We start from the raw sequence: 12,305 nt of genomic DNA, 5'->3' as shown, positions 1-12,305 counted from the left end.
TTGCTAAAAATACCAAGCTTTTGTGGCATATGTATAATGTATAATATAATTCATTACAATCTATACAAGTTTTGTTCTGAAAATATCTATGATTTACCCTAACAATCGAGACCAAGGTATGGCATATGCATCAAGTTTACTATAACTGATTGCAATATATATGTGTTTGTATTAATATCCATGAATAACTGTAACGATTAAAGTCATGCTAGGGTTACATGCGTATAAATCACATCATAATTTATTATAACACGTATGCATCATGCATTTTTGTGTCAATGAATAACGGTTGATTACAAAATCAAGCAAAGGATCTTACGTACAAAGTTTGCAACAAACTGGTCACAATGTTTACCATGTCTATGAGTTTTGCATGTTGAATGTCGATGAATAAATGTTACAATGAAAATCAACATGTACTATATATAAAAAAAATCATAAAAATATGCAAATGATGTAGTATTTCCGCAGATTTAAACACCCTCTTAGACTCAAACCATTATCGATTAGAATGCAACGAATTTTCATACCATTTTAAATTGGAACTGAAAACAACACTATCATACAGATGTAATTAATCAGATCAGACTCAAGCAATTAAAGCCAGTTTCCACCAGAAAATTATTTAAAGTTTTTATAATAAGGTTTGACGACTGACAATGCATTTATTTTCTTTATAGAAAGAACATTAAAAATAAAAGCAGAGATACTATCTTGGTTTATTAGATAAACTTAGTCTTTTACACAGCGTTACATCTTTATTATAGTGTCTTACGAAATAACATTGTATTACATAGGCATCAAATTACGCTTAGAAATTACACAACGTACGGTACGCCTACATTCAATTAAATTTGAATGTACTACAATGTAGAAAGTACAATGCCTGTCGCCATACATTGTGTGACATTTATGTTGTGTTGCGTTCAGAAACTGCATGTCAGTTACAACAGAAACATATTTCCTGCATAAAATTTCAATATTATGTTTTTATATTTCGAAAAAAATAACTCATAAGTTAATATTAAGTACCATCTTCTTATAAAATGGCAAAATTATTGATAAAAGTTTGTTTCAATTATTTATATTTCATTTTTTTAATTGCTTAATATAAATGCTTTTGTTGTTTCAGGTCACAAATATGGTCCTAATTCCTTTGAACGTAAGCAATCTGTAAAAGACATCGACAATCTACTGGACTTACTTCAGCGAGAAATGTCAAAAAGAGGTTTAGACAACACGGTACTCAGTACAAACTTATTACTAATGAATTGTTATGAAATTTATGAAATTGAATTAAAGCTGTTGGTACACATATTTTATGTAAGAAATATGTTAAAATGTGCTTACATGTTTCACTCAACTTATAATCCATTGTTGAGTATAATTTTCGTCTCAAAAAGTATTTTCTGTGAGTCATTTTATTCTATTGTACTGTTTTAAGTTGGAGGGAAAAAAACGAGAGCAATTTATCTTTTTTTTGAAAATTATTTTAAAAATAATGGTAAATTGAAATTGTTTTCTAGTTCTCAATTTGATATTTTTGTTTGTTAAGTGAAATATGACTTTAATTTTTTTTTGGTACTGACATATTACTTATTTAAATAATGAATGAGAAAACTTTACGCTAAATTATAAAAATATGTAAATAAAAACCAAAAGAACTGTTCAGAGATTTGATAGAAGTTGATCGGTTCGTTCTATTTGACGTTTATAAAACTTTTTTTCTATACCGTATGCTGTAGCTAAAAAGTTTGAAAACAAAACTCATTACGAATTACTTTTTAAAATACTAATTAAGTTTTGTTTTTTATAATACAACAATAAATTCCTAGTTCCCTATTTCCATTAAATTATCATTAAATCGGCAACTATCACCATTGCCTTTTCTCCTTCACACTATTAAGATATGATGTTCCTTTTATTAAATACCTAAATCATCACTTTAGACAGTATTATTGAGAAATAAGAGATTTTTAAACAGACCAAAATGATACGCAGGGTGTTTAATTATGATCGCTTTTAATTTATATTTTTGGAATCATTGTGAAAAGTGGAGAAAAGATGCACACATGTAAGAATATTTGAGCGAGAAAAAAAATTAACCTTTGTTTAAACGCAACAAGTTTCAGGAAGATTTTTGACGGAAAAAAATAGTGTAAGCAGAAGGAAGTATCAAAAAGGTATATCACAACCTGTTTGGCCGAAAGTTGAAATTTGAAAGCTTTTCTCATATTCATCTTTCAACGTATATCTCTTTCTTCAGCAATTAAACAGGCTTAGGTGTTCCATTAATCTGCCTTCTTTGGATTTCAAAAGAATTGTTTTCGTTTTCCTTGCTAATATTAGTTTGCATCTTCACATGTTTAGACTTTTTGTTGATAAGTTTGATTGGGATTAGAAACATATGGATTAACAGCGACAACACCATATGACACTAGTATAGTAACATATGACGCTAGTTATAATAGGTAAATTATAATATATTATGATAGTAGAATCTCGGACATTAATACCAAAATATTTTCTAAATTAATTCTGTGCAGATACTAGCTCAGCATATTAAATCTGTATCTAATAACTTAAGTCCATGAAATCCATAAATTAATAAAAACCATAAAATAATATCCATAGGCACTAAATTCAATGAAATTCATTGAATTCATCGAATTTACTGACAACTAAAGCTGTAAGATTTGAAACAGTTGATTGATTATGAGCATTTCTTCAATTTTACTTTTTTATTTAAGTCTTCTCCTGCATATTTACTTTTTGCGTAGTTATAAAAATACATATATTATTAATTAACACAAAATAACAGTATCCTTCAAAATACTTCCCAATTCCAAAATGTGAAGCTGCACGTTCTTGGTACCAAATTCATGAAAAGTATCTTCCTTTTCCTAAGAATGATTTTAATATGAACCTTGTATAAACCATTACTTAGATAAGAAAAAATTATTCTTTCTTTTCTCCGTTATTTGAAAAGAAAATTTTTTTCATTTGAAAAATAGGTAAACCTTGTAGTTTTGTCTGATCATGGAATGACATCAACGGATTCAAGAGGACTGAACGTCATCAATCTTCAAGAAATGATTGATATATCGGATATAAAATATATGGTTTACTATGGAGCAACAAGCATGCTCTTACCATATGAAGGAAAGACTGAAAAGGTAAAACATATTGATAAATAATATATTGCGTGCTTTTTTCCAAATAATGTTTCAGCTTTTATATAGGTTTATTCACAGAAAAATCGGTTTAGCATTGAACAGATACGGTACATTGAATACATTGAATCATAGTATGTTGTTGATTTTCTGCAAATAGCATTAATTTGAACTTTAGCATGGTGTAATTGCGGTTTTTTTATAATCAAAATTTTCGGTTTCATCGAAAGTTTCAAGATATGCTCTTTCAGTAAAATTACTATGTACGTGATATTTTCCTTAAAAGTGGTTGGTAAAACAATAGGTAGTCTGAAACTCTCCCATCAATTCATATATGCACTGAGAAAAAAAATATATGGCCAAAACTACCAAGATATGGTAAAGTCTACCGTGTTTCTGGCTCTATGGAAACACCAAAAAAAGTGGTAATTTTTACAGAAGCGCTTTTTTAATGATTTTAGTAACTTTAACAATAAAATATGGTATCAGAATAAGTGATAAAATTTGGTAAATGGGGAAAAAATTGGTAATTCTATCATTATACCTTAGAGCATGGCATAAAAATCATTTATTTAGTTCAATTTGGTTTTTTGTTTCTAGTTATAGAGTATTAAGAAAATAATCTTAATAACCAGAACATGCGATAAACCGTTACCATATGAACTGAGGCTAACCAAGGACTTAACAATCATACTGAGTTCCACATCTCTACCCTAACTATTGTGATATAAATAATTACGATTACCTTTAGCACGAAGGCCAAAGATTATTCAAAATTCTACAAAATACCATCAAACTCCATTTTTGAAAACAATGAACCACAAAGGTATGTATTTCAATGAATACATAGCATCAAATACTTGATTAGACCTAGATATCAAGGTATAATTTTAGACTATGGAAATATTTTAGCTTAAATTTTCAAAACAGCCACAACTTTACTTACGTTTCAAGGTTATTAATTGAGATTCAATGTAAAGACTTTGAATAAAGCGTCCAGGTATAAAGTAAAGTAGAAAGGATGCCTTCAGTATAGCAGAAACAAAATCAATCCACAGATTTATGTTAATTGATCTAACTTTCGTATAAAGTAGCCCTAAACTTTGAGTCTCGTTGCTAAGTATTTGAAAATAAAATAATTGGAAAAAAGCTGAAAATTATTTTGAAATTTGTAGATTTAGGTCCATTATGGATATATGATGTTAGGTCACTCAAGCTAATCTTAGTCGCTGTCTTGCATTCTTCAATAAAGCTTGCCCACTTCAAATATTGATTACAATGTATAATTTACAATAAATCAAATTACATAAAAACAAAATCGAAATCAAAATCATGTAAATATGTGAATTTCTTGCAGGTTTTCTTGTCTTATATGTATCATTTTAAGATAACGATTAAAAAAAAACGACTTTTAATGTTTTTTGTTATGAAAAAATTTTTTTTAGTAAAATGTAACTTAGTAGTTTCTACAGTAATAGCTTAATAGTTTAATTAGTAACGTCGTAAATTAGAAGGTTTTATGTAAAAAAAATAACTGCTATAAAGTAAAAGCAAACTACAAAGTAGTAACTTAGTAGTTTGTATGGAAAAAAACACTTAGAACACTTTTTCATTTAGCAGTTTGAAAAACCTTTAAAACTTAGTTAGTTGTAATAAAATAAAACCAGTGAAACTGTGTAATTCATTTTTTTATCGTAATTAACACTACGCAAAATATTTATATTTTAAAAAAGTGCTTGCAACCTTTTGTCTGTTAAATATTTTGGGGAATTTGTTTTAATAACCATTAACGCAATTTAATCGAAGATATTAGGGATTACTTTGATAATGTAACTAAAACTAATTTATAAAGATATAACTATAAAATATATAAAAATATATCTCTTATTATATCAGTGACAAATAGCAAGAATTAAGAACTAAAAATCATATTTATTATACCATCTTCAAATATGGCCATTTTTGGTATGCTGTTAAAATTTTAAGGTGTGAGTAAATGTTATTTTATTTTTACATTAACTGAAACTCTAGCTTTTGAAAAATTACAGATAAGTTTAAAATTTTATCAGCATAATGTGAATTTTAAAATAAATTAATTGAAATTGAAAATTATAATTGAAAAAATTTTAAAAAGAATATTGATACAGATACTGAAAGAAATTATGAAATTTATAAAACGTTTCTATCCTTTGAAAACTAAATACAATGTAAAAAATTCCAAATCAAATTACGGAAAAAGTACCGGTTCTTTGAGTGCCAGTATTTTTTTACACTGTTTTTACACTTTTTTTACACTTTTTGTTTACACTTTTTTTATTTTTAAAAAATACTGGCACTCAAAGAACCGGTACTTTTTAAAGTAAAATTTATTTTTACGTTTCTATCCTTTGAAAACTAAATACAATGTAAAAAATTCCAAATAAAATTACGGAAAAAATACTGGCACTCAAAGAACCGGCACTTTTTAAAGTAAAATTTATTTTCAGTGAAACATGTCACGGAACAGAAAAATCTAATGCACCGTATTTTTACTTTAACCATCACCGTAAAATCACTGAATCACTCTCTAATTAAATATTACTATAAAAGTTACGGTATAATATTTTACAGTAAAAACGGATTTTACGGATGATGTACCCAAAGAATCGTTAATTTGATTCGGAAGTTTTTAGTTTACAAAATTTTAATTTAAAAGAAAAATTATGAGAAGTTAAAATACTATAAAATTTAATGAGAAGCATAATTAATTATTCGATCTTAAGCATAAAGACTTTATTAAATCGAAATAAAAAAGAGTTTAATGCAAATAAATTTCTAATAAAAAATCAGACCAATATCCTTTAACCTTATTTCGTTAAAATCTCACAAGATTATTGTGAAATAAACTCCTTGCCTGAACCAAACCCGATTTATTTCATCTACAAATCTGAAAGGTTTTACATGACGAATCCCTTCTCTTAGAGAACAATTCGACTTTCAAGCTCATTTGCGAAAATATTTTGTTTAAAGACCTACTTAATGTGTAAATATAGCCTTTTAGAACCTCTTTTTCGTTTTGATGTTTAGCAGACACCCCCACTTGATTGATTTTCTTCACAAGCATGCTTTAAATTTCTGTTAAAGTTTTGATTTATTCAAATAAAATTTTTGTCGGAGTTTTTTACTTTTTTAATAAGACACTATCTGTTAAATTTATGCATGTTTTAATGATAATATGGTAAATTTAATTGTGAAAAAAAAACTGTTGTTTATAAGGAAATGACTTGATATAAGGTATTAAACTCTTAAATACTGTCTAAAAATGATATATTAAATGATATTTTAATTTTTTGATTACCAAGTTTTTATTAACTTTATTTTGTGTTTGAAACAAAGGATTTCGCACTGAAAACTAGTAAAATTACAGTTTGTAAGGAAAATGACATTTATGCTAAAATAAAACCATATATTCTGGTTTAAAAAAACAAAATATACAGCATTTAAACTACTCATTTGTCAGTTTTTCTTTTCCTATGATAACGATTTGCAGGAAGTTCTGGATTTCAAAATCATAGTTACTATCACCACACATTTAGTAAAAAATACAAAATTGTAAAGTGTATTAAACCGAATAAATGGTTTTTATGCAATGCTCTAAAATATCATGCTAAAATTACATCTTACACGATTTACAAAATTTTATCACATATAAAATTATATTTCATTATTAATTTTACTAAAATAATTACTAAAACGTTTCGGTAAGAATAACCGAGCTTTTTAGTGTTACCGTAGTCCCAGAAATGCAGTAAATATTACCATATTCTAGTAATTTTAACCATATTGTTTTCTGCACGCAATATAAATTTCAGCCACTTTTTGATTAACTCTAAGGCTAATAACAATATGAGTATTAATCAATGCCAGACCACAACTATCAGAATTTATTGGAATATTATTGCTAAGAGTAATTTACCATTAATTTAAATAACGATGAATTTCCTTAGAGCTATGAGAGACAGTTTATTATTTACTTCGCAAATTATTATATTAGTTACTTTAAAATTACTTTGTATTACATTAAAACTTTTTTAAATACCTGATGCAAAAGGTATGCCAGATAATTTACTAAAAGATACGAGGGATTATGTTGACAGATTAACAACTTCACTGTCTCACAGCTTTACGACTTTAACAACTTCTCCGGGATTGCTGAAATAGCCTGGTCGGTAGGGCGCTGGGCCCATGTACGAGAGTTCGTGGGTTCGAATCCCGGCGCCGAAGACTCCCCGTGTAGTAAATGGTGACTGATGCATGTTAAATCTGTCGAGTCGCAAAGTCCTCCATGTTCCTATATCAAATCAATACCTCTGGGGGTGCTGGATTGGAGATCGATCCTTCTCTGATTCAAGTCAAAATTACGATCTGTGGATGAATGAATGGGTCCGCCCTATAAAACGGGTTTTGACGTGTGTGCGGCTGAAGACGAATTCTTGGCCATATGATGGCGACACTGAAAAAACAAAAAACGCACACTCTGCCTTAAATTTGCTCGGTTTCACCAAGCAGGCTTGCCCGTGTGGCAAGTTGCATTCGAAACAACAGCAACAACAACTTCACAGTTCGGGTGGTCTGTGAAGTAAATAACACACAATCTCCGGCATTTTTTAAAGCCAAGCAAGTCCATCCAAAGCTGGGCGTATGAGAAGTGGGCTGCGGTGACGGTTGATTACTACCCTTCTCTATTCTATAAAATGAAATTGTGGAATTCTAGTGTGAGAACATTGTATTATTAATGATGAATCTCAGACTGTCAGCAAATGCCTATCTGCGTAACTCTAGTAAATCATAGTCAAAGCTCATTATGAACTAACTACTGTTATTTTGAAATACTGTTAAGTTAAAAATAATATAAATTTAAATTAAAAGTAGAAAAATAAAACTTTAAATATTTTCCATAAGTTTTGAACATAAATTATATCCTGTCAAATTATTTTCGTTATTTCATCCCATATTAAAAATCAGATTCGAAAGCTTATATTTATTTAGAATATAAAAATTGCATAACATTTTTAACTAAATTATTAAATAAATCATGAGATATAAGTAGAAGAAGTAAAGTAGATCAATTAGCATATTATGTTTTATTCATAAACAGAAAATAATTTAAAAGGCTGCCAATAATATCAAGAACACTTTAAGGCGTTATCGTAATATCAATTTTTTGAAACAGCCATTACGTTCAAAAGGTTATTTTTTTTCCCTTTACTATGAAAAAAAAGATGTCTAACTTAATAGAGTTTCATTTAGAAAATGATATACAAAGTATTATAAGTACCATCTAATTTCCCATGGCACTAGACAGTACTTGACATCGTATTTAAATTTGAAGTTAAGAATTTGCTTGAGAATTTTCAAAGCTACTTAATTACCATTTTTATAAATCGATTTAAGATATACATAGCGTATACACTAAGCTAACATTTTTTATTAAAAAAATTAAGTATATATGAGCCTATACAAATATGTCATAACAGGAATCTTCATTGATTGCCAAAATATCTATGTATAATATTATATATATATATATATATATATATATATATATATATATATATATATATATATATATATATATATATATATATATATATATATATATATATATATATATATATATATATATATATATATATATATATATATATATATATATATTCAAAATGAAGATAAAACAGAGGAAAAAGACAGACATATGAAAAAAAAAAGGGGGGGGGGTAAAGAATAATAATGATAAAAAAAAAGCAACTGGAGGAAAAAAGAAAAAGAAAAAAGGATAAATATTTTTTAAAAAATCTAGAAAATAAAAGATATAATATTTTCATCAGCCCACCCGATTATATCCACAAAAAAGAGTGCTTTCTGATATTGCATCAATATAGCCAAAGATAAATATATTAATACAATAGTGTGAGGAGCACTCAAACATTTTTTTTACAAGAATTACAACAAATAAAATCGAACACACAATAACAATAAGTAAAAATAAGTATATATATATATACCACAAAAAAATTATATCGTAATTGTGAATTAGAAAAAAAAAGAAAAAAAAGATAAGAAATAAAAAGAAACAAACTTACAAACACAATGCAAAAAAAACGTTGAGAATAGATCGACTAATCTAACAATTAATAATTGCAAAACAGAAGATTATAGCCGGTAATCATAAGATTAATAAAATTAGTAAAAAATGTAGTAATTTAAAAATTATTGCTGACATCTACATTTGGAAGAATGTTAAAATTATTTATTTATGTATCTATATCTATTGAACCAATTCGGCTTAGCACTTTCTTTAATTACATAAGCCAGACATAAAGCGCAATGTATTTTTATAATTCTCATCATCTCGATTTTTAACGAATTTTGATATCTATATATATATTTCTCTTACACGGCGACAAAAAAAAGCCTCATTACAACTCCACGAATGGCAACGCTAGAAAATCGACCAATGATTGCCGCTAAAAATGTCACATGACAAATCTAGTATTTTATATTTCAGTTGTATTTAAATTCTTTTTAATTTTGTATCTGAATTCTACTTAGATTTAATGTAGTTTACAGTTGAATTGTATTATAGTTGATTTATTTTACATTAAATTGTACGTAAATTTGAATTCTTTTATTTTTATTCGTGATTAAATTTTAATATTTTCATCTATAAATTCGTTCGTTTTTAGTTCAGCTTTACGAATTTATTCCATGCATCTGAAGTAATTTTTTAAGTATAAGACATTTATTGCTTCGAATAATTAAAAGGCAAATGAAAAATTATTATTCTACTTCAATTTATTTTTTCATGCCGTGAAGATTCTTAAAAAATAAATGTAAATTAAAGAAGAAACTCAAAACAAAAAATCTGCACGCACAAAAAGAATTCACGGTTCCTTAGGGGCTCAGATCTTAATTGTTTCTAATTGACTTTTTGCGTAGCTATGCATTTCAATTTATTTTAACAAAAAAAATGATTCACTACATTTCTCTAAAAGACTTTAAAAGTTCTACTTTCACTTTTTTTAAAGTTCTTGATTATTATGAGACGATGCAATAGTTTTATGCAAAAGAAGTTGCATTAAAAGAAAAAGATTCAGCATCTGCGAGTAAAAAAAAACACTATTGCTTTATCACGATTATTTATGATAGCAGATGCTTAGATATTTTATTAAAAAAATCCATCTCTTCAAGGGAAATTGCATTTATTTTTTAAAATGTTTCTTTGAAGAAATGCCGATGGAGTTTTTTTTAATATTTTTTTTTTGTCAGTAGAACATTAAAGTAGAATTTACATGTTCTCTTTGGGAAAAAATGTAACTTCATAGTAAACATTGAGCAGTGATATGCAATTTCTTTCTTGCTCTTCTAAATAAATTTAAGATAAAAAGCTAAGAAATGAATATAATATATTTTTATTTCTTTTGAAATTGCCAAAAGCTAGGTTTTCAATGACATCAATTTAACTAAATTCACAAAATAGCTACAGATTGTCCTAAAAACGATTAGAATGTTCTTTTATGTTTAATAGAGGATTCTATTATTAGCTTTTTTTTGTTAAAATGCTATAAAATATTTTTTAATTTACTTTTTTATACAATGCTTAAAACTAGTTTATGATATTTAGGCAATTTAATACGAAAATTGCATGCATGCATTATTAAATAAAAGTCAGTGATTCTGTATGGCAATTATTTATCCATTAAAATAACATTGAACAACTTGAAGAAAGGTAATGATAAACCGCAATTTTCTGATTAGTGAAGCATGCTGTTACTTCATGATAATTCCTAAAACTTTTAAGTACATGTGTGGAAATAATATGAAGAAAGGCACAGCTTGATATTTGAAAAAATTGCCCTTTTTAAAAGCAATGTTGCTTATTACTTCACTTTTAAAATTTTCTTTCTCAAATTATGGTAAAATAACTGGCAGCTGTCTGACCATCCGACTAACCGTAAAATTTACGGTGAAAAAAAATTTTTTTTTCACTTATGATTTTGAAACCATTCAAAAAAAGTATGGTTATAAAACCATGAATACATAACTATACGGTCCCGCAGTGGACTGATCGTTATGACACGGTTCCCAGCAGATCACCGAAGTCAAGCATCACTGGCTACATTCAGTGTGCGGGTGGGTGACCATTTGGATCAGTCTTCGTAGGGACCGAGGGTGTGCGGTATTGGTCCTCGTTAAACTGTGCCACCGTAAAGTGCTCGACTTCGCACGCAGGTCGTCGGGCTACCGAAGCGGGGGTGCCATCCCCTCCGTAGAGGATCAAAATTGCGATGGCATGTCTTCGGATCATCCTCCGGGATGTTTCCCAGACCGTCGCCAATAGCCCATTGTGCAGCTCTAGTGCGACGTAAATTAACAACAATAACAACATAACTATACGGTTTTTTAACCATTTACAGCTAGAATTTTTCAAAAAAAGCAAAAAAATAAAAAATTATTTTACTAGACATAGGAGCTCGACTTTTCGTAATGGCCATTGGAGAGTGCGGACACTGGAAATTCTTCATGTGTTGAAGGGAATAGAGGGAATATTGTGGTATAGACACTAGGACTCGAACCCCAGTTCCACCGTTCATGCGATTGACAGGTAAGTCCGCTCGGCTATGACAAGTCCGCAATTGCAAAGAACTGAGTAGCTTCATTAGGTGGCTCTAGTGGGTGCGATAGAATTCTGGTTGCTTAACTGTATTAGGTGAAAGCAGTTGATAAACAGTTTTTCTCAAACTTAACGGTTTGATTACCTATTTATTTATGGTTATTTGACTGTTTTGATTAAATATGGTAAAATAACCATTCAATAATTGTTATTTAACCATTTTTTCCGAAAAATTTCTAACAGTGTTGATTAAAAACTTCATTCGCTTCAGATATATACAAATGGGGAGTAGCAGTCGACAAGTTTTAAGATAACAAAATCAGATGCTCATTTTTAAGATTTCATTCACGTTTTAAAAATGGGTGTTGGTTTTTGAGTGCTTGAAACATGTCGACTGTTATTTCCTATTTATATATTTTTGAAGAGAATGAAGTTTTTAATCAAGTAATGTCTTACTCCCTCAATTTCTTAGGAATTTT

The 12,305-nt window shown here is 28.1% G+C and overlaps 1 protein-coding gene across 1 annotated transcript in view; it reads left to right on the top strand.

Annotated features, from left to right (window-relative positions):
• The window catches only part of LOC107442975 (glycerophosphocholine cholinephosphodiesterase ENPP6), a 79,147-nt gene that overhangs the window by 53,527 nt on the left and 13,315 nt on the right, over positions 1–12,305 (top strand). Inside the window, exons 4-5 of the mRNA XM_021146256.4 lie at positions 1,133–1,242; positions 3,015–3,176. Of these exons, the coding sequence (XP_021001915.2) occupies positions 1,133–1,242; positions 3,015–3,176 (272 nt within the window). The remainder of the gene's footprint in view (positions 1–1,132; positions 1,243–3,014; positions 3,177–12,305) is intronic.

This window comes from Parasteatoda tepidariorum, chromosome 6 (assembly GCF_982258835.1).
Source record: "Parasteatoda tepidariorum strain Cologne lab strain chromosome 6, Ptep-v5.0, whole genome shotgun sequence".
Lineage (NCBI taxonomy): Eukaryota > Metazoa > Arthropoda > Arachnida > Araneae > Theridiidae > Parasteatoda > Parasteatoda tepidariorum.
Note: the sequence above shows the minus strand (reverse complement) of the source record. Positions and strands in the feature narration are given on the sequence as shown.